Genomic DNA, 26,608 nt, shown 5'->3' on the forward strand with positions numbered 1-26,608 from the left:
CAAAATATTAGAATAAAGAATTTATAATTCAGAAATGTCAACCTTCTGAAAAGTATGTTAATTTATGCACTCGATACTCAGTCGGGGCTTTAACCCTTTTGCATGAATTACTGCATCAGTGCGGTGTGGCATGGAGGCAATCTTCATGTGGCACTGCTGAGGTGTTATGGAAGCCCAGGTTGCTTTGAAAGCGGCCTTCAGCTTGTCTGTATTGTTGGGTCTGGTGTCTCTCATAGATTCTCTATGGGGTTCAGGTCAGGCGAGTTGGCTGGCCAATGAAGCACTGTAATACCATGGTCAGCAAACCAGTTACTAGTAGTAACTGAGGGCAGGTGCCAAGTCCTGCTGGAAAAGGAAATCAGCATCTCCATAAAGCTCATCAGCAGATGGAAGCATGAAGTGCTCTAAAATCTCCTGGTAGACGCTGTATTGACTCTCGACTTGAGAAAACACAGTGGACCAACACCAGCAGATGACATGGCACCCCAAATTATCACTGACTGTGGAAACTTCACACTGGACTTCAAGCAACTTGGATTCTGTTCCTCTCCATGCTTCCTCCAGACTCTGGGACCTTGATTTCCAAATGAAATGCAACATTTACTTTCATTTTCCTCATGATTGTGGTTGTGTGTACTGAACCAGACTGAGAGATTAAAGGCTCAGGAAACTTTTGCACGTGTTTTGAGTTTATTAGCGCTTCTCAGGTCGACATTTCTGTATTATAAATTCTTTCTGCTAATATTTTGAGGTACTGGATTTTTTATTTCTGTGAGTTATAAGCCTTAATCATCAAGATTAAAACAAAACAAAACAAAAGGCTTGAAATATTTCACTTTATGTGTAATGAATCTAGAATATATAAAATTTCCACTTTGTGAATTAAATTACAGAAAAAAAACTAACTTTTCCACCATATTCTAATTTTTTGAGATGCACCTGTATACTGACTGTGCATGTCCCATCATACAGCTGGCCATATTTTAGTTCTAAGATACTGCTGCACTGTTGTTAGATAGGCATGGAGAAGATTGTGGGCAGTGAGCCGACAGGTGGGGGGTTGTACTTCTCCACCTGCATGAGCCGGCGCAGAATATCATCCCGATCCCTGGGCCAGCTGTACAGGTGTGTGTTCTGTAGCCAAAAGGGAACGTAGCTCTGAGGTCCATAAGCGAAATAAGAGAAACATACGGTGATTACTATTATTTGATTATAATACATAGTATATATTATATCTCAAAATTTTTCAAATATGTGCAGAAGGAAAGCACATTTCAGTAGTTTTCAGAGCTTTATAAAGAATTTCACTACGTGAAAGGTTTGCCACACATATTCAAGTACAGTGCAGTGAAATTCTACCCTTATCATATCTCAGGTTGTTAAGAAGCTGAGGTTAAATATGATATGACACCCCTGGTTCAGAAACACAGACCGAAATAATGTTATATCAGTTCTTTTTGTCTCTGGCCTTTCAAGTTAAGTAAAGATTGAGGTGTCAGTGCTACATTTCCAATTATTCATTAGCTGTATGCTTATATCCATCCATTCAATCAAAGCGTACAACTGTGCTGTTGATACATTATTTCAATGTATCAGCCATTTCTCTTTGGCAGGCCTTGGATTTGAACTCACACCGTTCTAGCAGTGAAGCTTAACTACTAAGCTAAAGACTTACCTTTTTAGCCCCAGGAAAAAGTACAGGAATAACCCTGAAGTTCCTGCAGCCATTCTGAATGAATTCACTCTGAAGCTGAGTAGCAAACAAAACACAAGCAGTACATTTACAGGAATTCATTTGGATGAAGCTATAAAGACAAAAACCATGGGTCACTGCACACCTGCTTGTGGATGTACACAGTGTTTGAGGTTCTCTCATCACAGTCCACACCTACGCCAGCACCTGTTACTGTCTCAAAATACTTCAGACTAATGACCATGATAATCAGGTAATCTTTCTGCAGAAAGATAAACAGGGCAATGAAGTAATCAAGTTGTAGTAATGGTTTCTTTTGACACAAATCTGCCAAGAATTGCCAAATATTTTGAGTCACTGTAACTTTGTAGAGCTCTAACGGCTTCTATCATACACAGTGCTATATTTGACTAGTACAGATGATACCACAGAGCTGTTGAATTCATGATTCTGATTCAGAAGGTATTGATGATTCATGTTCTGTAACAGCAGCTCTGGCAGAAGTTCTGGCTGCAAGGTTTATATTAATGCTCTTGTTCTGATACAATATTGTTTCTAGAGTAAATGGATTATAAACGTGTGTAATCGCTTTTAATATGTTGATCAATTTTAATATGATATTGGGAGGCTTTCTGTGACTAAACATTTATTTTAAATTTATGGAATGAGTCTCCAGTGTCAGCTCTTTGTAACGTAACATGGGAAAGACCTCAGAATGGAGTGCTTGGTGTGATTCGCTTCCTCAGTAGCATGAAAAGCTGAATTTTTCTTTGCCTTATTACCTCAACAGAAAAAAAATAGAGAGGCTGGTAAGTGAACAAACTTGTTTTGTGGACGTTGCACACCATTAAATGTAACTGTAAAAAAAAATTATATGGGTAAAGGATAAAAAAAAGTAAGGCTCTACTTCACATTGACAGTACTTTGATTTTGTGTTGGCTTCCTTTATATAATGAGTAATTGATATTGATTTTGGTTAAGATATTTATAAGATATTAAATGACAGGCACTCAGTTTGAAATGATATGCATACAAAAAAAACAAAAACAGGCCTTTACAGGCATTACCTCATTGAGATATCTTTCCATGCAATCGATCTTACTGATGCTGTAGAGCTGCTGTTCAAAAACATCAATCTGGAGACATACAGATGAGATGGAAATAATTCATCACTTCAGGATGCTTTTACAGAAGAACACTAGAAACGCAGATGCATATCCTCTTACGTGCATGTCAAAGCCGTTGTTCCTCAATAAGGCCACAAACTTGATGACCTCTTTAAGATGATCTTCGCTGTCTACCTCATATGTGACAAACACTTTTTCTTTGCATGCAAGAGAGAAGAAAGTGAGAGAAGTAGACTAGTACATCCATGACATATTTCCATTTCCATTTATTCATATGGCAGAGACTCTTATCTATCATGACTTATAAAATGTGCAAACTGCTGAAGATGCAACAGTACAAAGTATCTGAGGACGTATTAGGATTAGAGACTAATGCTGCCTCGTATAATTGATAGAGTACTCTAGTCTATAAGAGAGTGCATAAACAATCAATCAAAGAGTAGAGGGAAAAACAGAAGCCATGATCTTTGGATAGAGATTGTCTGAAGGGCAAAGAATTGAGATGCTTGGGCCTGAAGACACCTGGGTGTGTAGTTCCAAAGCAAGGTATGCTGAAACTGTAGTTCAGAGCACTATGAGGCCTTGAATACAAAGGCAATTTTTTAAATAGTGATCTCAGTAGTGACATTAAAAATGAGAGAACTTTGGGAGGTTAAAATTCAGGCAAGCAGAAGCATTCTGAATGCTCTGTAGAGGAAATGCACCACATGAAAGGAGTCTGGAAATGACTCAGTCTTGTATGAGAATTTGAGTAGATTCTATAGTCAGCGAACCTGGTATTGTTGAGCATAGCATAACCAACAAAGACCAAAACTCAAGCCCCATTCAGTCACTCTCTGTTCTTCGTGTGGGTTCCCCAAAAACTTACAGAGGAAGCATCACAGAGAAAGTGTGCTCAAATTTATTCAACAATTTTAAACCTTGTGTTGTAGCACACAGTGGCTATGAATGAATGTCTCATAAATTTCTGTTAGACAACTTACTATTAAGACACTCACTCTGTTCCTGAGAAAGCTGTGTGCTGCGGACACTTTTCTGTCCAGGTCGAAAAGAAACGGCACTGCTGTGGAAAGAAAACAACCACAAGCTTTCCACTTACTATATAATTCCACTTTGTTCATAAAGACTTGTGGAAAATATAGTCTGATCCCATAGAAAATGAGAAAAGTTTTTTTAATGTTGGGCTTTGCATGCCTTCATTACTTCAACGATAGGTCCAAGCAAAATTCAGACAAACTGGAATAGATAGAGAACTTACCAAACACCAAATAATAAGTCCTTACAATTTATTTGGTATATCCCTTTATTTTTATACTGCAATATTGTGAAAGGTGATTCAGTTACTCACTTCTTATTGATACCCGGATGTGTGTATCCTAATAGCTCAGTATCTGTGGGATATAAGAAGAGTCAAGGCACAATATTTTACTTGCAGTGAAATATTCAGATTTGAACACTATCCACATTTACACTTGATGGAAGTCCAGGGGTTTTTAACAGGCTGTATCCAGATACCTTTGAGTCTGTTGGGTGGCTGATATCCAGGCCTGGGGATGAGATGATCCTGAGGGTCTACTTGGTTTGGAACTGGACCATAGTACCCACTGTGGAGGCCATGGAGTGGCATCACCTGATTGGTGTGTATGGTAGATCCAGTTGCGAGAAAAGAGTGCAGAGAGCCAGGCTGATCCAGACTGTTAAGGCTGAGGCTGTGTGTACCTGGATGGAAATGATGCCAACTGGGAAAAACACAACCAGCACCCAGGTAAGTCTGGTTTTCAGTAGAGGGCAAATACGATGGTAGACTGCTCGTTTGACCTCCTCCAAGACTTCTGCTATGGTAGCAGGGGTGAGCTCTCTGATCTTTTCTGTCAGTATCAACCCGGTTGGGGTAGAACACCTGCTGGCATGGTCTGGTTAATTGATCATGCTGGATCAATTTTACACAGGACTGGGTAAGACTGGGGCTCATAGGGTTGTGTTGGTGGCTAAATGTCTGTCCTTCCACCACCCTGCTGAGGGGAATGGAGTGATCGAGAGAGGTCTTTGAAGCTAGGGGAAGTCCAGAATGGAATTCCTCACTCTGTGTCTCATCATTTTCCTCAGGACAGTTAAGTAATTTGTGATGTTGTCCTTGATGAGCCATGTGGCTGTTGGAGCTGCAAAAAAAACCCAATATATTACATAAGACATCCTTTTGTGCGGATTAAGTGACATTTTTAACCTTAATTACAACAAACTGCAAAACCGGACTTAAATTACTTTGGATGTCCTAGTACTCATGAGCGGTCCCAATATAAGCACACTCTAAATTTGCTGAGTTAAAAGTAACCCAATTTGGGTGGATTTGGAACCTCAGCCTTGGGTCCAATATGGACTATACCAGCATAGTTTTTTAAATGAGTGAAGTTTGGTTAGGGTGTTATTTAAAAAAAAAGCTACTACATTGCTGGGCTGTAGATGCCCGACTTGTTATAGTTACAGTGTGCACATCGCATGAACAGCTTTCTTTATATGAGCGCAACAGAAGCTTCAGGCAGTGATTTTTATCTACAAAAAACAACTAATGTGTTAGGCTTCTGAGTTGTGCAATAGAAAATTATTGGAAAATCATGATTTTGAATCCTGACGATACCATAGCCGTCTGTATGAAAGCACATTTAGTGTGACAGCAGCTGTGTCACAGCAGCCTTGACTAAAACATTATAACTCAGTATCATATTCATGTACATTTTATGAGCTATTATGAGCTATTATGAGCTGTGAATATCAAACACCGGATTAAAAATAATTTGACTGCAGTACTAAGCGTTAATCTGAAAATAATGTTACAGTGATAAAGTGAGGTAATTTGAACTAATCTTTAAAATATTCTTAAGAAATACTAATTCAGTAGGTTAACAGCGGCTATCAAGGCAAACTACATGTTAAAAATGTGTTGTAATTTTGAATGCTTTAACCAAATTATAAATTAAACTAAATTAAATGAGAACCAGTGTGACAGACCACAGTGGAAAATTCCAGATATGTGGCTATAATTTTGCCCACTTGAGTACCACTCAATAAGCTATAAAGACACCAGAATTTTTAGAGATAAGAAGATCTATTGGATAAGAAGAGAAACGTATAAAGTAGCAAGTCCTGAGAGTGCTAATGACACTGGTTTCAATGTGACAGAGATTTACTAACTTATTTACTATTAACTATCAACTATAGAATAGAATCAGATAGGAAGCTAACCACCACATACTTACTCATTACCCATAACACGAATAATAATGCTTTAAAACGTTTGTATCAGTCATGCATGCAGTCAACAAAAATGTGCTGACATTGACATTTGTTGTGTTTTTGTTCTTACGCCTTCACAGATAGAAACTAGAGCAGAAAAATTCTGAACTCACATTTGAAATCTGTCAAGGCCAGGTTTTGTGGTGCAAGAAAGAGGCCAGCATTTACATGCCATAGGTGAAAAACTAGGCCTTTGCATACAGTACACCCAGGCACTTGTAAGTCCTTACATGCTAGTATTATTTACGGCTGCAAAAAAGCTCTCATACTATGTTTTCATTTTTGCAGACGTTGCAAGTACAAAAAACCACAAGTGAACCTTATCTATGCAAAGTTGTATCTACCTCCATTATCTGTGAAACACTTTGTAAAAAGCTCCTTTAGATAGAAAATTCAACAAACTCTGTCAGTTTACTAAAATGCTTCCCTAAACTGTATTAATGATTACTCAGTGTGCCTGCTTGATGTGATAGAAAAAAAACAGACTAAACAGGCTAAATTTGTTCTTAATAATCATGACAGTGCCGGTGTTGGACTGAAAGTAACTGGTAAGCCTTCCTGTTTCGCTTGACTATAAGTAAACTGATAAAGATAAATGTAAATATTATAAATTAACTAAAATAGCATAATAGTGCATTATATAAATGATAAATTACACTTGTTACTGGTGACAAACTGGTTAAAATTAAACATGTCTGAAATGTATAGACTTTTATGGATGACCCTTGTTGAAAATTAACAGATTAACCCAATTAACAGATTAACCCAAAAAGAGTTAAACAATAAAAAGAAATAAAATGAATAAATAATCGCAAACTTACTTGAGGATGGGTGAATGGTCAGCGCACCAGTCAGAGGATCTAATTTGTGTGTGTGTGTGTGTGTGTGTGTGTGTGTGTGTGTGTGTGTGTGTGTGTTTTGTGTAGATTAGATGTTTAGTGAACATAATGTACCATCAGTGGAAGTATAAGAAAAAGGCTGACCTATAGACCCACTGTGGGTGGGGCTTTACAGAGGCTGCCATAGAAACCATGGCATGTACAACTGTACTAAATAGTGTGTGAAACAGGTAAGCATGGTAATTGTGGTCTCTTATGATGGAGCACCATTCTGACATACAATTAACTCCAGAATTGTTGGGCAGAAACCTTACACATAATGATTAAAATTGTATGTCATACAATTGGAGAAATGTCTTTTTTTAATATAGCAGACATCGTTCTTATAGCTGTCAAAAGATTGTCAGGCTTGAAAAAGTGTTCTTGGAATGAAATAAAATCCATCTACATGTGTCTCCAGTGGTGTACTGATAATTGTGACACCAACATTTGGCAGGAAAAATGCCACACAGTGTCCCTGTGTTCAATATACCACCCACTGTGTGCATTTTTTATTTTATGTACCCATTTTTGCTTATTTTCTTGAAAAGTGCCAACTATGACAGCAAAATGTATTAATATCCACTTAAAAATGACTTTTCTTTCTCCACTCTCATTTGTTCCATCTCTCCTGCCCCTGCACCCATTCCCAATAAGCACAGGGCTTTCTTACCATTTTTGAAGCTTGATCCCATTTTTGGCATATTTCATTGGTGCATGAAAGTTGTGGTGCATGAACCCTTTAGAATTTTCTATATTTCTGCATAAATATGACCGAAAGCACACAAGTCCTACAAGTAGATGAAGAGAACCCAAAAAAATAAGACAAAATATTGTATTAGATCATTTATTTATTGATTAAAATGATCCAATATTACATATCTGTGAGTGGCAAAAGTATGTGAATCTTTTCTTTCATGATCTGGTGTGACCCCTTTTGCAGCAATAACTGCAACTCAAAGTTTCCGGTAACTGTTGATCAGTCCTGCACATCGGGAATTACAGAGAGGGGTTAAGCAATGCAAACATGCACACATATGATGCAGTTTTAGACCATAAACACATCATAATGAAACTAAAGCCGAATCTCGGACATTTACTCAAATTTAGAAATCAGGTCCGGACCCTTTTTTTAATGTCCAAAAAAGAGGACATGTCTGACAAAGAGGACAAAGAGGACAAAGAGGATGTATGGTCACCCTAACAAAAGCATTTCAGAGAACTATTTGTGTTCATTTCTACCAAATTAACTTTGTACAAAATTTAGTTGCGCACGTACCAGGAGGTTGCTAACATGAGCCACGACTGGCAAGAGAGAACCAGAACTATACTCAAGCAGCTGTCTATATTGTGTTATGTCAAAAGATGAAAAATGAAAATGAAAATGAAAAATATTGTAATCCTGATAGTATTCCCATTTTTTACTAAATGTACCTGTAATCTGATTACTTTGTTTTTTGATGTAACTGTAACGGATTACAGCAACCAGTTTTTTGTATCCTGATTACGTAACACCGTTACATGTATTCCATTACCCCCAGGCCTGTGTATATCCTACACAATATAATACCCCTGCAAAAGCTACAAACTTTGGTCACAAATTTTGCATTATATACTTTCCTCAGAATAAAAATGGCACTTTATTTAATGTACCTTTGTGTACATCAGAAAAAGTGTTATGCAGTCCGAACAGGATTTCGCCGTTTTTTTGTGATTACTGCGGCCAAAAAAAGGCTTGATTTTGTTGCTGTGTTTTTCAATATTCACGATCGAATTTGTGGAGTTTTTTTTTTGTAGTTTTTTGCAGAAAACTACATGAATTGGCAAAATTGCAATTGCACAAAATTCGCACTGATGGTTGTTGGTAAATGTGACCTTTTAGCTGTAGTCATGTTCGATGCACGTGAATTGAAGAGGGCTTTGGCTGAATGAGCATTTTGATGACATCGCATGGTGTGTTGTGACGACATGACATGACACATATTGGTCCATATTGGCAAGCTCCTCTGAATATTGTGGAGTTTTCTCAGTTGTGCTTTAATTTCTGTGATTGCAAAATCCTGACTGATCATGAATTCCTTTACTGTAGATCTTGGCTAGGACACTGCTGTAAAAGAGATTTTTCTCACTGATATATCAGATTTTTCTCAGTGAGTTCTCAGTGAGTCTTTTTCCTGGTTAAATAAAGGTAAAATAAATAAATAAACTAAATGTATTATTTGTTGTGTCTTTAGATTTACTTAAGTTTGATATTTTTATATGAATACCCCAAGTTCCTATTATTCATCTGGTCAGCCTGTATCTATAGTAATGAGAGACAACTAGTGCAAGATAATTGTCCAACCAGTACTGACTTTGGATTGACGCTAAAGAAATTTAATACAATTAAAACCAGAGACCATTAATGAATGCTTCACAAATGAATGCACATTTTATTGAATTTATAATAAATTGAATGAAAGGTTAATTAACGCATACTTTCATAACTAAATACAGAACAGAAATAACCATCAGAATTCTAAATTGTATAAATACCTAAATGTGTGGTGTTGAAGGGATTCTTACTTTAGCTTATTATTAACTCACTACCACCTGTAAAATGTAAATGAATTATTTTTGAATATTGGTCTGCATTCCCCTGGAAAGATTACATTGCATACAAATATGCAAAATGTCTCACTGATGCCCAGCTTAGCACACAATGAAACACTTTGCAATTCACTATGAGTCCAGATGTCACATAATGCTGGACTTGCCCAGTATTACCTTATAGTATTAATGTAGTATTTTACAGAGTTGGGGCTTCAACCACCTGTTGTTGCATTGCTAGAAAAAAAAATGCTAAATAATATTACAGTATTGAAACAATTGGCTATAGATTTCTTAAAGGAATCTTAACTATGAAAAGCTGGCATATACCGCATAATTAATTATCACTATATGAAAATTCACTTATGTTACTATGTAATAATGACATTGTTTTTTTAAAGATGTTTTTGCTTGTTACAAAATATTGTTTGTTTTACATATTTGACTTAAATTGACTTTAACTGGTTGTTACTGTAACCACATTGCTATTCATGAAGTCACCTCTTCTTTTTGCTCTGTAAATCTCCTGAAAATTTTCTGTATGGTCCCACTGAATGCAGGAGTGGAAAAGTAGTAAACCAGAGGATTTAGCATACTATTTAAATAGGTGAAGCAGACTGAAGTATAAAATGCCAGATTTGCATCATTGAAGTGTGAACACTCCTGGTACCAGGCCTTCAGGATCAGAACAGAGATCCTTGAAGCAGTGCTTGGCAGGAAGCAGATGAAAAAGATCAAGGCAACAATGAAAATGAAGTGGACGGCCCTCTTGACCTTGCCTGTGGTGTCCATCGTCTTGGTTTTCAGCTGCCATGTAATGCAGGCTGTACAGAAGATGATGATGCTGCCTGACACACAGAACTGGATCACATAAAAGGCACTGTGCCAGGTTGAAAATGGACCATTGTCGAAGCATATGTTAAAACTCTCACACTGGATGCGGTTGCCGAGGCTGAAAAAATGTGCTGAACCCAGCAACTGAGATGACATAAGTAATACCATTGCCCATAAGCCTGCAGATACCCACATGGTGTAACTCAGGTTCATCCGGTTTAGACGGTGTAGTGGGTGCACAATTTTCAGGTAGCGGTCCACAGCCACGGCAGTGAGGAAGGAAATGCTGGCGGCCCTATTCGCTGTCAAAAGGAAGAGCATCATGCGGCAGAAGGCATCTCCGAAGATCCAGTCCTGGCCCCTGATGTAGTAGTCGGCTCTGAATGGCATGAAGAAGAGCACCATTGAGTCAGCCACAGTCATGTGTGCCAGGTAGATGGAGTTTGGCTTCCAGTTCTCCATGTGGAAAGCAAACATCCAGAGGGCAAAAATGTTCCCTGTGAGGCCAAAAATGAACTCCACAATCAGTATAGGGGGTAGGAGTTTGTCTAAAATAGGGTACTCAAAAGCACAACAAACTGAGGAGTTCCACATATTGCAATCACTGATGCAAAATGAACTTAGGAACTGTTTACTCTACACTGCTGTTTTATAACAGGCAAATAAGTAGATGCCATAGGCAAATACATAGGTGAAGAAAATGTCCAACTACTGGCCATGCTCTACCCCTATTATGATTTTAAAATGACACAGTAGACTGTGGCATACAACATACATGAAAGTGCCATTAGTGAAACATAAGAGTAAAGATAAACAGTAAATGTGGTTTCATTTGTCCTAAACTTTTTTTTACCCCCCAAACATGCTTCATAAACTCCAGCTGTGGTTTTGAATTGCAAGTAATGTTGACTTATATTAAAACTTACAAAAAATTTAAAACTGAAAATGAAAAGAAAAAATAAAACGTAATCTGGTTATGGTAAATTGAAATAAATGCTACACATCAAAACATGTGCAAACCCTATGCTCCAAAAGGGCATATGGTCCACATAAAATATTTTTACTTTTGCACCCACATCCTTGGCACTCGTCACCTATGACAACAGCACACTTTTGAATATAGGTATAAAGCTCATTTAGTAGTTATCAGACACTTTTATCAGTGATCGCTCTTGGCCTTAAGAGATCCTCCAAGGCACCAACCAAAATAAAGAAGTGCTCCCCAGAGGAGATGCAGGACACACAGAGGAAAATGCCCAGGTGTGCGAAACAGGCTAAGAGCAGGAGCACACCGTACACCCTTGCCCAGCATATTGCCCACCAATGTACAGTCCATAGAAAACAAGCTATATGTCAGGGCCGAGTTTGTTTCCAACAAGACATCGGTAACTGCAATATCCTTTGGCTCACCAAAATGTGGCTTACCCTTAAATAATGGACAAGGCCATTCTACCTGTGGAGTCGTTCTCCATTTTCTGTATGGACATAATGGAAGAGTCCTGTAAATCCAAAGGTGGGGGAGTGAACAACAACTGGTCTGTGATCAACAACAACTGGTCTGTTGCTAGGAATGTTTTCTCACCTTCCTGCCCAAATAACTTGTAACTTGTATAACTTTATAACTTGTATAAATTGAAACTAATGAACACATGCCACACCTTCTACCTGCCTCAAGAGTTTTCCTTGGTCATCTTCATGGCCGTTTACATCCCACCTCAAGCAGCCACGGACACTAACTTATCTGCACTTCAAGATACGCTCAACAACCCTCAGAACAAATATCTGGATGCTGTCTTCATTTATTTAACAGGGCTAAATTTAAATAGATAACGCCAAACTTCCACCAACATATTACGTGCCCTACCAGGGGGGGACAGGCAATGGACCACTTCTACACTCTATTCAAGAAAGGGTACAAACCCACTTCTCTACCGTTATTTGGTAAATCCGACCATGCCACCATTTTTATCATACTGGAATATAAACAAAGGATGTTGTAGGAAGCCCTGCTATTGTGAGGGGTCAGACGGACCCTGGTGGTGAGAGTGCAGAACTGCAGTCCTGAGGACTGCAAAGCCCGGCAGAGGGTGGTGAGGACTCCTTAACTGATCACCAGGTCAACACTGCCCAGGATGCAGGAAATCAATACCAGGCATTGCTGGAGCAGAGCAGTTAAGATCTTCAAGGATCCTACATAACCTAACAAGCGACTGTTCTGATAACTGTGGTCTGGAAAGCACCTCCACAACCACATGGCCAGGTCTGACAGGCTAAGGAGGAGCTTCTTCCTCAAAACCATTAGAACTCTGAACTCCTGAACACTACTCCAACTCCTAACACTAATACACACACACACACACACAGCACCAGGACATTGCTCATATATTTGCACATGCACCGAACACTTTAGTGTATATGTACATATACTTACATAGATACACACAGTGATGCTTGAAAGTTTATGAACCCTTTACAATTTTCTATATATCTGAATAAATATAACCGAAAACATCATCAGATTTTCACACAAGTCCTGAAAGTAGACAAACAGATCCAAGTTAAACAAATGAGACAAAAATATTATACTTGGTCATTTGTTTATTGACGAAAATGATCCAATATTACATATCTGTGAGTGGCAAAAGTCTATGAACCTCTAGGATTAGCAGTTAATTCTAAGGTGAAATTAGAGTCAGGTGTTTTCAATCACTGGGATGTTGATCAGGTGTGCATGAGCACCTTGTTTTATTTAAAGAATAGAGATCTATCAGAGTCTGATCTTCACAATACATGATTGTGGAAGTGTATCATGGCATGAACAAAGGAAATTTCTGAGGAGCTCAGAAAAAGAGTTGATGCTCATCAGGCTGGAAAAGGTTACAAAACAATCTCTAAATAGTTTGGACTCCACCAATCCAGAGTCAGACAGATTGTGTACAAATGGAGGAAATTCAAGACCATTATTACCCCCCCAGGAGTGATGTACCAACAAAGATCAGTCTAAGAGCAAGACGTGTAATAGTCTGTGAGGTCTTAAAGAAGCCAGGGTAACTTCTAAGCAACTAAAGGCCTCTCTCACATTGGCCAATTAATGAGTCCACCATCAGGAGAACACTGAACAACAATGGTGTGCATTGCAGGGTTGCAAGGAGAAAGTCACTGTTCTCCAAAAAGAACATTCCTGCTCCTCTTCAGTTTGCTAAAGATCATGTGCACAAGCCAGAAGACTACTGGAAAAATGTTTTGTGAATAGATGAGACCAAAATAGAATTTTTGGTTTAAATGAGAAGTGATATGTTGGGAGAAAGGAAAACACTGCATTCCTAAGAATAAGAACCTTATTCAATCTGTGAAACATGCTGGTGGTAGTATCATGGTTTAGGCCTGTTTTGCTGTATCTGGGCTGGGACGACTCGCCATCATTGATGGAACAATGAATTCTGAATTATACCAGTGAATTCTACATGAAAATGTCAGGACATCTGTCTGTGAACTGAATCTCAAGAGAAAGTCAGTCATCCAGCAAGTCAGTGACTCTAAGCACACGTCATTCAACCAAAAAAAGGTTAAAGGAGAATAAAGGTAATGTTTTGGAATGGCCAAGTCAAAGTACTGACCTTAACCCAATAGAAATGTTGTGGAAGGACCTGAAGCAAGCAGTTCATGTGAGGAAACCCACCAACATCCCAGAGTTGAAGCTGTTCTGTACTGAGGAATAGGTTAAGATTCCTCCAAGCCGATGTGCAGGACTGATCAACAGTTACCTGAAACGTGTAGGTGCAGTTATTGCTGCACAATGGGATCACACCAGATATTGAAAGCAAAGGTTCACATACCTTTGCCACTCACCGATATGCAATATTCTATCATTCTCTGCAATGAATAAATGAACATGTATAATATATTTCTCTCATTTATTTAATTGGGTTATCTTTATCTACTTTTAGGACCTGTGTGCTTTAGGTCATATTTATGCAGAAATATAGAAAATTCTAAAGGGTTCCTGCACCATAACATTCATGCACCAATGAAATATGCCAAAAATGCAAAAATGTAATCTAGTCAAGATAACGCCGCAGATGGCTGCCTCGGTGTGTTGGTGCACATTGTTTTGTCTTGTTTTGTTTGTTAAAAAGTTTTTTGTAACAATACTGAGAGTTAATTCACCAGAGAAGAGCTCATGAACATCAGGGCCACAGTGCCTACAGATTTATTTCCTACCTTCTTCGATACATCCATGAATTTACTGGACATTCTGGTCAAAGTGCCCTCACCTTTGCACATGCAGTCAAACGCCAGAGGAGGGGGAAATGTGTTGGTGCTCTTGTGCGCCTCCGCCAATGCGGACATCGCACATGGCTACCAGGAATATTTCTCTCCAAGTGCGTTCACTGTGCTTCAAACTGGACTAACTTCAGCTACTGGTGGGGAAAAACAGAGGCTTTTCTTCATCTTCCGTCTTGTGCTTCATGGAAACGTGGCTTTATGGACTAATACTGGAGTCTGTGCTGCAGCTGGCAGGATTCCATCTCTTCAGAGCGGATCGCCACACGGAACTTTCAGGGAAGAGGAAGGGATTTGTTTTTACACAAATAATGGCTGGTGCAATGATGTGACAGTGATTCAGCAGTACTATTTTCCTGATCTTGAGTCATTTTTCATAAACTGCAAACCCTTCTACTCCCCACGTGAGTTTGCTTCATTCATACTGGTCGGTGTTTATATACCATATAGTAATGTGCAGGATTGTCCTTGGCGACTTTAACATTGGTAACCTCACACATGAACTTCCCTAATACAGACAATCTATTAAATGACCGACCAGAGAGGAGAACAGTCTGGATCACTTCACGGGGACAGTGCTGTACTGGGACACTCTGACCAGGTCATGGTCCATCTGATTCCTGCTTACAGGCAAAAATTGAAGCTCCAAACCTGTTGTGAGGACATCAAAGCAGTGGACCAGGGAGGCTGTGGAGGATCTTCAGGCATGCTTGGACTGTACTGAATGGGATGTATTCAGGACTGCTACCAAATGTCTGGATGAGTACACAGAAGCTGTGACATCATTCATAAACTTCTGTGAGGATAGCTGTGTACCATCATGCACCAGGGTGAGTTACAACAATGACAAACCCTGGTTCACAGACAGTTAAGGCAGGAGAAAGAAGATGTGTTTAAGAGTGGGGACAGAATCAGGTTTAAATTGTCAAAGTACAAGTTCAGCAAGGTGGTGAGAGAAGCTAAACAGCTGTACTCTGAGAAACTACAACAGCATTTCTTAGCCAATGACTCTGCTTTTGTCTGGAAAGGGCTGAGACAGATTACAAACTGCAAACCTACAGCCCCCCACTCTGCTAACGATTTGCATCTGGCCAACAGCCTGCTGTCACTTTGAAAGACAATGGGACAGTTCTGACACCATCCCCCATGACACCAGCCATCAGCTTCAGCTCAAGCCCACCAGCTTCACAACCTCCACACAGTAGGGGCTGGGGCCTCTCCACAGCTGCACACCTCAATGGCTCCCTTCCCCTCCTCCCCCACCACAGGCACAACTCTCTCCATCTTGGAGAGAGATGTTAAAAGAGTCTTCAAGAGACAGAACCGCGGCAAAGCAGCTGGACAAGACTCTTCCTTTTGAAGTCTCTCCATACACTCTGAAGTACTGTGCTGATCAGCTGTCTCCAGTGTTTACAGACAGTCTTTAACACCTCACTGGAGATATGCCATGTGCCAGCATGCTTCAATACCTCCTCTATTATCCCCATCCCCAAAAAACCCAGGATCACAGGAGTTAATGACTACAGATATGTCGCTCTGACATCTGTGATAATGAAGTCCTTTGAGTGCCTTGTGCTGTCCCACCTCAAATCCATCACAGACCCTCTCCTGGACCCTCTGCAGTTTGCCTACAGAGCCAATAGGTCTGTAGATGATGCAGTTAACATGGCCCTCCACTTCATCCTCCAGAACCTGGACTACTCAGGAACCTACGTCAGGATCCTGTTTGTGGATTTCATCTCCTTGGTGGTTAAGGCTCTGGGTTACTGATCGGAAGGTCGGGGGTTCAAGCCCCAGTACTGCCAAGCTGCCACTGTTGGGCCCTAGAGCAAGCCCTCTCTGCTCCAGGGTCGCTGTATCATGGCTGACCCTGCGCTTTGACCCTAGCTTCCTGACATGCTGGGTATGGGAAGAAAAGAATTTCACTGTGCTGTATGTGATCAATTAAGACTCATTATCATTATTCCACCTTATTCCAGGTGGATCATAGACTTCCTGTCTGACAGGAGGCAGGATGTGAGAAAACATGTCTCCCGGATCATCAGAACCTCCAAGGCTGTGTTCTTTCCCCTCTACTCTTCTCCCGTTACACCAACAGCTGCATCTCCAGTCACCAGTCCATCAAACTACTGAAGTTTGCAGACGACACCACCCTCATTGGGCTCATCTCTGCCTACAGGTGGGAGATTGACCATCTGGTGACGTGGTGCAGTCAGAACAACCTGGAGCTCAACGTTGTGAAAATAGTGGAGATGGTGGTAGACTTTAGGAAGAACCCAGCCCCAACTGTGGTAGTGGTAGGTGACTGTGGTAGTAACCTGGTTAAGGTCAGAGACTGTGCTTAATTACAATACTGCTCAGGGCATGTTTGGTATCATTTTTATCCATATTCCATGGTGAACAATGTAATATGTGATAATCATAAATATCATATAGGTTACCCTGTCCAGGGTGTACCCCGCCTTGTGCCCGATGCTCCCTGGGATAGGCTCCAGATTCCCCATGACCCTGAAGAAAAGGATAAGCGGTATAGAAGATGGATGGATGGATGGATCATATAGGTTTAGGAAACTTTTACAATATACTATATGTTGCAATATGTGCTCTTTCTTAACACACACACACACACACACACACACACACACACACGTGTACATATGACAATACACAAATAATTTGTTTTAAATTTGTTCCAAGTTTAAATTTATAGATTTGTTTGTCTTGTAGTCTTCTGATGAACAGTTCCTGTTGTAAAAGCCTAACCGCTGACAGGAGTTGCAAATTAACTATAGCTGTAAATCCTAATTTACATTCATCAATCAGTTGCTTTGCATGTAACGATGTTTACCTGTATTACAATAAACAATAATACACATGACACATCACTGTATTAATCGGCAACAAAATTGTGAAATGTAAATCAGGTGTAGCTCCAGGACTGGTTCTCCTGGACTGGACACTCATGTCTTATCCTATGGAAGACCACAGATCTGGGTATTTTTGCATATTCATAATTGAATGGTTCAAACCAAAACATTTCCACATATTTTATTTGAATTATTCATAACCTTTGTAATTGCTACATTCTATTTACCTAATCAGCAATGGAATTATATGGAAGGAACTGATGTTTGATGTCTTGTGAGGAGCCGACTTAATCTTATAAAGTAGATGTTTAGCTGGAGTTTAGCTGTGATGCAAGCTATTATTAATAGTTTTATTTGTTTTGGAAAAGGCAAATCTTATGTCTAATCCTCAAAATCAACTCCTTATACTTAACATCTTAGTCATTTAATCATCATCAGTACCGGAATAGTAGGTGGGAATACAATCTTCTACAGTGCACCATGCACCCACATATTCACACCCTCATTCTCACCGAAATTTATCCTACTGGCACCAACCTACCTACTGGCATACTTTTGAGAGGTGGGAGGAAGCCGCAGAACCTGGATAAAACCCATGCCCTTGCACTGACCTTGAAAAAACAAACATTTATGGCATTTTGGCAGATGCCCTTATACAGAGCGACTTACATTTATCTCATTTATACAACTGAGCATTTGAGGGTTAAGGGCCTTGCTCAAGGGCTCAGCATTGGAAGATTGACCGTGCTGGTATTTGAACATACAACATTCTGATTAGTAGGCCAACATCTCAACCACTGAGCCACCACTGCCCCTTACAAACAAAGTTTGTTTTTCATTGATCTATGATCATTGGTCTATTTTTCATATAGAATCTATTTTTTTAGACACATATATATTATTTTTGTTCTGTGTGGTTTATGCTTACTGGTGTCCTCAACAACCAGAGATGACCATTGGAAGAAATGTTCTTTATTTTTTATAACTTTTCATGAATTTATTGAGGTCATTGAAGGGTTAATGGGACATTTTATCAGACTGACAAAATAGATAATTCATATCAAATCGTCAAGTTCAAATGAAAACGAAATTTGTCCAACTTACAGAATAATAGTTAATTGGTTTGTAAAGTGTGCATAATATGACCCATGTATTCTAAAACTACAATGTTGCAGAAGTCTTTGAATAAAGGAATTTTTGAGGATTGGCTGCATTAAGTATATTGTAGCATTGCTGTGCATTCCTAGAGCGAATGCTAATTCACATAACCATGAGCCTCTGTATGAGTAACAGAATTTAGCCCATTAATTGAACACTCATACTACAAGGTGTACGAGTTTGCTGCTAGAAGTGAAACAGCTGAGGAAATGCCCTGCACACCTGAATAAACTCTTCCAGTCAGACACACAACAGAGAGACTGATTTTTACCCTCAGCTTTCATTAAGTTCATTAATGTGTGACAATAGAAAGTCTAGAAGTCAAATGTGATTTTAGCTCCATATTCCAGTCAAAGACACGGCATCTTCTTGTTAATAAAAATTTCAATATCAAAACTGTAAATGAATTAAATTATACTCCTTTGGTTAACAATATATGGAACAGATCAGACCTACTTCTATATTTTCCTCTTTAATTTTAATGTTTAGTTTTTAAAAAGTAAGGGAGGGTATGCCAAAAATAGATAAACAGATGGAGGACTAAATCTGGTGGATTTAGTCCCACCAAAAGATCAACTGAATTAGTAGTTGTTGTTTTGTTTTTAAATCCTGTATGGATATTTTTTTTTTCATTTTCTTATTTGCTTACATGACCATAAAGAATTAATAAGCTACCTATAAAACAAATCAGCTTTCACAAGCAGTGCTAAGTCACTATTTCAAAAAGTATGGTTCTATAATAATATTTATTGAATCGCATACATGACAAATGTACAAACTGTGTCACTGATGCTATGCCTGGCATGCGATGATACACTTAACAAATCAATATGAGTTCAAATATCAGAATGCTGGAATAGACTAATATTGCTTTATAGTATTAATGTAGAGTTTTATAGAGTTATTGTGTCTACCATTTGTTTGGTCCTTATGTTTCTAACACAATATTTTAAGAAATATTCTTTACGCCAACTGAACTATCAAGACAGTTTGAATTATCACTATAACAAAGTGCACCTCTGAGGTAACATCATTTTTCACATATTTTACTTAAATTTACTTTAATTGCTTGTTAATGTAGCCACACTCCTATTCCCTGACACCATCTCTTCTTTTTGTCCTGTGAGTTTCCTGAAAAATTTCTGTATGGTCCCACTGAATGCAGGAGTGGAAAAGTAGTAAACCAGAGGGTTGAGCACACTATTGAAATAGGTAAAGCAAAGTGAAAAATAAAAAACCAGATTTGCATCGCTGAAGTCTGAACATTGGTTGTACCAGCTCTTCAGGATCAAAATAGAGACCCGTGAGGCAGTGCTTGGCAAGAAGCAGAGGAAATAGACCACGGCAACGATGAAAATGAAGTGGACAGCCCTCTTGACCTTGCCTGTGGTGTCCATCGTTTTTGTTTTCAGCTGCCATGTAATGCAGGCTGTGCAGAAGATGATGATGCTGCCTGGCACGCAGAACTGGATCACATAGAAAGCACTGGTCCAGTTTGCACTTGGATTGTTGTCCAAGCATATGTTGAAGCTCTCACATTGAGTGTGATTGCCGAGCCTGAAAAAGCGTGGTGAGCCCAGCAACTGACCTGTCATAAGTAACACCACTGCCCAAAGGCCTGCAGAGACCCACATGGCATACTTCAGGTTCATCCGATTTATGCGATGTAGTGGGTGCACAATCTTAAGGTAGCGGTCAACAGCCACAGCGGTGAGGAAGAAAATGCTGGCGGCCCTGTTGGCTGCCACAAGGAAGAGCAGCATGCGGCAGAAGATGTCTCCGAAGATCCAGTCCTTGCCCCTGATATAGTAATCGGCTCTGAATGGCATTAAGCAGAGCAGCACTGAGTCGGCCACAGCCAGGTGTGCCAGGTAGATGGAATTTGGCTTCCAGCTCTCCATTTCAAAGGCAAACATGACGAGGGCCATAATGTTCCCTGTAATGCCAAAAATGAACTCCATGATAAGTATAGGGGGTAGTACTGTGTCTAAAAGAGGGGACTCAAAAGCACAACAAACTGAGGAGTTTGACATCTTGGCTGTACTGATGCAGATGGACTAAGAAACTCTTTATCCACACAAATGTTTTATTCTACTGCCCTAGGCAAATAACTAGGTGAACAAAACGTCAAACTACTCGCCACCCACCACCCATATTATAATGTAAAAATGATTATGAAAAAGACACAATGCCCTGTGGCATGGTGAAAGACAGAGTAAGGATAAACAATGAATGGGGTTTGCATTTGTCCTAAACTCAAAATCCAACTTGGTTTTAAATTTACCGCTATGCTTGATTAACTTCAACTGTGGTTTTAAATGAAAAGTAATGCTGAGAAAAGAAGGCAGTCAGACACAAATTACTCCTATATTAAAAATATGTGCATGTGCATATCTATGTCCTTGTTAATTGTAAATTCCCAACTGAAAAAAAATGAAAGAAAAAAAATCTGGTTATGGTCAATTTAATTTAATGCTATGCGTGAAATCATAAACATATTATCTTAAGGGCCAAATGTAATTGTCTTCTAATGGCAATAAAAAATCGAGATAACAATGCATGGTCAGCCATCAAGCAATAAACCTATATGCATTCATTCATCCTTTCACACAATCATTGATTTAGTGATTCTTCTGCATATGCCTTATTCACCTAAAGCCCCAGACCTACACAACAGAGCAGCAACGTCAGATCTCTTCTGCCGTATAACTAATCAGAGTCTGCCATGGGAAAATGCCAATTGTCCATCTAACACCTGGCACTTGTGTGAATAACCCGAGACACAATACAAACCCAGAAATAAGTTCGTACACAATCAAATAAATATGATGGATTTCAGAAGTTCTTGCACATCATCTGTATGTTGAGTTAGTGAAATGTGAGTTTCAAAAAAGGTAAGTAAAGTTTGTGGGATATTTCCTGGAAGAACATGGTATGGAGATGGACTGACCCAGGTGGGTTCTGCTTTTGGCTTATTGAGGCTTCAAATCTGTGGCAGCACCACTCACCACTAACTTCTTAAAGGTAAACCATAGAAACTCCACTGGACAAAGGGAGTATTTCAGGCCTCTTGGAGATTTTCAAAGTGCAAATATCATTTGTCATCCAGACCCTTCACTTTTCACCCTTCAGTGAGTATTATTCAATGAGTGTATGCCTGTTACAGTAGCTCCTTGTTACTGTGTCCTTTTGTTGTTTTGTGACTCTTTCTGGCCTAAGTACGTTCAGTAGTAATACAATGTGGACTGGTACCTTTCATATCATTCTACTGACCTTTGGGATGGATTATTCCGATTAGTTTTTCGACCTCAGTCACACTGGTATTGTTTACATAAGGGAACAGCTGCTTACCCTCAAGGCGCTGCCTCCATTGCTTCCCCAGCATAAGCTGGAGATCCTGAAGGATCTGCGACAGCGATATCATGGCAGCAGAGCAGGAGTGAAACAGAGGGCAAAGAAATGGAGATTTAAACTGTTGGCTCAAATTTAGCCTATTACCCAAAAACACTTAAAATTCAACTTAGAAGCCAATACTCACATCTACCTCTGAGCCCAGTTGGAGATAGAAAAAAAACACCAGCCGTGAGTGAGAAGAAAGGGGAAGAAAAAGAAATCTCTCGCACGCTCTCTCTCCCTTTCCCGCGTGCTCGGTGTTTTAGATAACCGTCATCATGGAACTCAAAACACTTTCATTCAGTTTCCAAACAGGGAAACACATGGAATTCAAATTAAAATTAACAGAATGATTTGGAGCTCCGGCGCGCATGCTTCTGACCAGCCGTGTACCCAATCTAAATATGGAACTGTATACAATCCGTGCCACACGGTCTCAATCCAGTCTGGTGTCATGCCCGGAGACTGAGGAGCCTGCCGGAGGCTCTCCCTCATAACTTGGAACACGCACAGTAACACCATAATACTAAACAAACAATAAACACACATGAAACTCTTTCAGGCGAACCACACAGACAGTTTTGCAAAACACCAATCATTGTTGAGTTATGACAACTTTAAATTAATTTCAACCAATGAACCACACCGAGTTGGAGAAATCACCTTTACCTCTACAGTCAAATGTCTTCAATTAAAACTCATTTAATAATCTGTATAATAAACACAAGTTTTTAACTTGATTACTCATAAAAATCATGTTGTTCCAACTAGTTTTTCCACATAATTTAAAAGGAATTTAAGTGTTATGTACTTATTTACCATAATTGTGAACACAATTTTTTTTTATAATTTACTAACTTCAAGTTGTATAACAATAGTTACTAAAATACTACAAATATAAATGAAATGAAATATAAATATAAATGGAATATAAATGAAAGGTCCAAATGGACTTTCTCCTCCACATTTCGAGCGTCGGACTCACTCATTTCTTAACAATGGCTTCTGGGGCCTGAAAATGCACACTTGTTTCCCCACCTTCAGTCTTCCTTTTCGTGGATCACTCAATCTAGGAATATGTTGTTATATATTACAGGTCTAGTAGTTCTTATTTACACAATGGGCAGTCTGATAGATGTCTAAAATATTTACCATGCTCGTGCATGCTCCCCATTTTTTTTTAAAACACTCATACAGCAGTTATTGATACCAAATTAATTATAACACACACAGTCTCGCCGACTCACCGAAAGTATGTACCGGATTCAAAACATTTGAAGACCGCAAGATATCTCACAATGCTCTGCGCTCTGCATTACCAAGCTCACTTCTGAAGAGCACACATACACAGATTTTTTTTTCCTTCCCTTTTCCTACTTCCACACAGACACGCAGATAAGAACAGACAGGAACACACACATACACCCCTTTCTATCAACAACGCCGGCAAGCTCACATACACACATTGTATTCCACACTATTACACCTATTTATGTTACTACATGAGGTTTCAGAGTATAAAGCAACTCCACACCAGCTCCGTATGCATGAAGCTTACAGTCATACAAATTAAATCCAACTTTCCCCGACACTAATTTTTTTTTAAAGCTTATCCAACACACATATCTCTTTAGGTATGGAGCTCTTGTTCAGAGCACTAATAAATACATTTTTCCCTGTCTCCAAAACTTACACGCTCTCACACCGCACTCATATTATAAGCACATATATTATAAGCACACACATTTGTTAGTACACATTCCATTCATACACCGGGCACGCTGTATTGCGCGACCCGGACCTGGGCCCAGGATTTATCCCCTCTCTATCTCAGACCTGGAATCTTTCACCAGCGGTATTAGGGGTCCCCACTAAGCAATCGCCACACTTTTAGTAGCTGGTATCTGGGGTTCGAGGCCTCATTTTCCACCTGCCTTCTATCTCAGCCCTGGAGTCTTATTATTTTTTTCCTCCAGCGGTATTGCAGGACTTTCACTCACACAACACATATACCATTTCCTTACACAGTCTTATGAACCTTATACAATTACAAAATTACAATCTTCTACAATCTACACTTCTCTTACCTCTTCTCACTCACTCAAGGTTCTTTTGGAGACCAACTTAGTCTTTCTTCCCACCCCGGGGGCTTCCCAATCGTAACAACAGACCACTAAAACAGAGCTTTGAAATAACAGGCGTCTGCAATGCCTTCTTCCTACACAGCCTATCTGTTGCTTAGAGAGCGAAGCCCCACGGGAGAGATTCCAGACATATAGATCTTAGCCCAGTCCCATCTGGGTCACCAAATGTTGGCTCAAATTTAGCCTATTACCCAAAAACACTTAAAATTCAACTTAGAAGCCAATACTCACATCTACCTCTGAGCCAGTTGGAGATAGAAAAAAAACACCAGCCGTGAGTGAGAAGAAGCAAGGGTCCAGCTTTATTGGTTCCGTTCCACCACATGAGATCCACACCGATGAGAATTCTCAGAAGTGATCTGATATCCTGAGCCTAAGCTCCAGTATTTATACTGTATTTACCCAGTAAATAACCCATATGTTTCAAGAAGACTATGATATCACTACCAATAGGGTTAAAAAAGAGCTCATCTACCTTACTCTTATGTTCAAGAAAAGGGCTATTCCACTTACACATAGAATCAAAACCAGGGGTTTTCAAATTACACATAGAATCAAAACCAGGGGTTTTCAAATTACACATAGAATCAAAACCAGGGGTTTTCAAATTACACATAGAATCAAAACCCGGGGTTTTCAAATTACACATAGAATCAAAACCAAGGGATTTCGACTAACCCAGAGAATCAAAACCAAGGGATTTCGAATAACCCAGAGAATCAAAACCAAGGGATTTGAATTACCCGTAGAATCAAAAAGTGGAGAGACAAAACAATCTAGAGTGACCTTGGTCTTACTATTATCTCGCGGGGGGAGGGGGGGGGGGTCAGCTTGAGTGAGCTGCCCTTATAAATGGCTCCTCATGGTTTTCTCTTAAAATTAAGGCCTTCCTTGCGAGACAAGAATCTTCACCATCTGAATTATGAGTAAGTTATATTTTCCTGTATTTCTAGTTTATAATTTATTTTCATATTTGCTCTATATCTCTATTTTATATATAGTTATACTGCTTGAAAAACGGTTTACTGTACTTCCTACTTCATAATATCATTACAGTTCTACTGTCCTACATATCCTATTATTCTGTATTTTATAAAGAGTTTTCTATTATTATAAGATATTACCCTTATAATATCTCAATACTCCTTTTTATTATTCTTATAAAGTTATAATGTTATGTGTGTGTGTGTGTGTGTGTGTTATGTCTACATGCCCACCCTTGACTGTGCGAGAGTGTGTGTGTGTGTGAGTGTGTGTTAGCACTCCTCAGCTCTTATACTTCTTTTTGACTCTTCGACTAATAAACCATAGTGTTGTACTCTTAAAGATCTTTAAAGTGTAAATCCAATTCAATATTCAACATCAGTCAATATCCGCCTCACACCGCTTCTGTGTGTCTTGGTGCCCGTCTTTTCTTCTTCTCCCCTTTACTGGATACTAGGTCTCCCTCATGTTTATTTTATGACATTTTTATCCACAACAAAACCATCTCCCTTCAATCATTAGTGGGTGTGTAATATTGCTGGCAGATAAAATTGACAAATTATCAGCCCTAACAAGGACACAACAAGAATACCTGGAATGCAGCATTATGTGTTTTACATACCAGATGCTAATGTTAGCCTGAATGGGTTTATTACTCTGAATGAGGACAGAAGTCAGCAACAAACTGGTAAGAAAAAGGGTGGATGGCTTGTTGTACTTGTAAATAACAAATGATGTAATCCTAGTTGTATCCCAAATAAAGTCATCTGTCACTTGGACATGGAATTGTTTATTGTCAGCATGTGTCCGTATTATTTGCTGAGGGAGTTCTCCCATGACATTGTGTGTGTTGTTTACATTCCACATTCCCTAAATGCAGACATGCAATATGATGCCATCCACATGTCCATCGTGAGACTACAGACCCAGCACCCCTGCTCATTTATAGTATTGTCTGGAGATTTCAACCATTCTTCTCTCTCTTTACATCTCCAACATTCAGACAGTTTGTGGACTGTAAACAAGAGAGAACAGAACACTGGATCTCCTGTAAGAAAATGTGAAAGATACCTAAAGCTCCAAAGTACTCATACGACTGAGGAGATCAAATCATAAACTGCTTTATCTCACACCTCTGTATAAGCCCATGGTATGGTGGCAAGCAATGACCAACAGAACAGTGAGGAACTGATCTCCTGAGGTCACTGAATCATTGAAGGGCTGCTTTAAGGTTACAAATTGGGATGGTGAAAACATAGACAGCATAACAACTTGCTTCTGTGTAGACATTGCCATACCCTCTAAATCTATATGCTGCTTCCCCAACAATAAACCATGGGTCACTAGTAAGCTGCATTCTGTGAAG

General features: G+C 39.3%; 3 protein-coding genes across 6 annotated transcripts; all 3 read right to left on the reverse strand.

Moving 5' to 3' along the window:
• Positions 1-373: 373 nt before the first annotated feature.
• On the reverse strand, positions 374-24,839 carry traf3ip2b (TRAF3 interacting protein 2b). 4 transcript variants are annotated; one of them, XM_053634824.1, is made up of 9 exons: positions 24,490-24,839; positions 4,336-4,979; positions 4,169-4,211; positions 3,804-3,883; positions 2,920-3,017; positions 2,761-2,829; positions 1,839-1,955; positions 1,676-1,750; positions 374-1,158 (listed from the first exon to the last, which is right to left on the reverse strand). In XM_053634824.1, exons 2-9 carry the CDS (start codon positions 4,964-4,966, stop codon positions 1,012-1,014), a joined length of 1,260 nt encoding a protein of 419 aa, XP_053490799.1. In that variant the 5' UTR covers positions 4,967-4,979; positions 24,490-24,839; the 3' UTR covers positions 374-1,011. The 4 variants fall into 4 exon arrangements, with proteins under 4 accessions (XP_053490799.1, XP_053490797.1, XP_053490796.1 ...); XM_053634822.1 differs by lacking the exon at positions 24,490-24,839 and adding an exon at positions 6,933-8,319 and having other exon boundaries at positions 3,819-3,883; XM_053634821.1 differs by lacking the exon at positions 24,490-24,839 and adding an exon at positions 6,933-8,319.
• On the reverse strand, positions 10,001-11,103 carry LOC128613755 (hydroxycarboxylic acid receptor 2-like). Its single transcript, XM_053634825.1, has one exon. It carries the CDS (start codon positions 11,004-11,006, stop codon positions 10,068-10,070), a length of 939 nt encoding a protein of 312 aa, XP_053490800.1. The 5' UTR covers positions 11,007-11,103; the 3' UTR covers positions 10,001-10,067.
• Positions 19,783-21,784, reverse strand: LOC128613318 (hydroxycarboxylic acid receptor 3-like). Its single transcript, XM_053633983.1, has one exon. The coding sequence runs from the start codon at positions 20,752-20,754 to the stop codon at positions 19,783-19,785; it is 972 nt and encodes a 323-aa protein (XP_053489958.1). The 5' UTR covers positions 20,755-21,784.
• Positions 24,840-26,608: the final 1,769 nt, after the last annotated feature.

The sequence above is a fragment of the Ictalurus furcatus genome, chromosome 10, assembly GCF_023375685.1.
Source record: "Ictalurus furcatus strain D&B chromosome 10, Billie_1.0, whole genome shotgun sequence".
Lineage (NCBI taxonomy): Eukaryota > Metazoa > Chordata > Actinopteri > Siluriformes > Ictaluridae > Ictalurus > Ictalurus furcatus.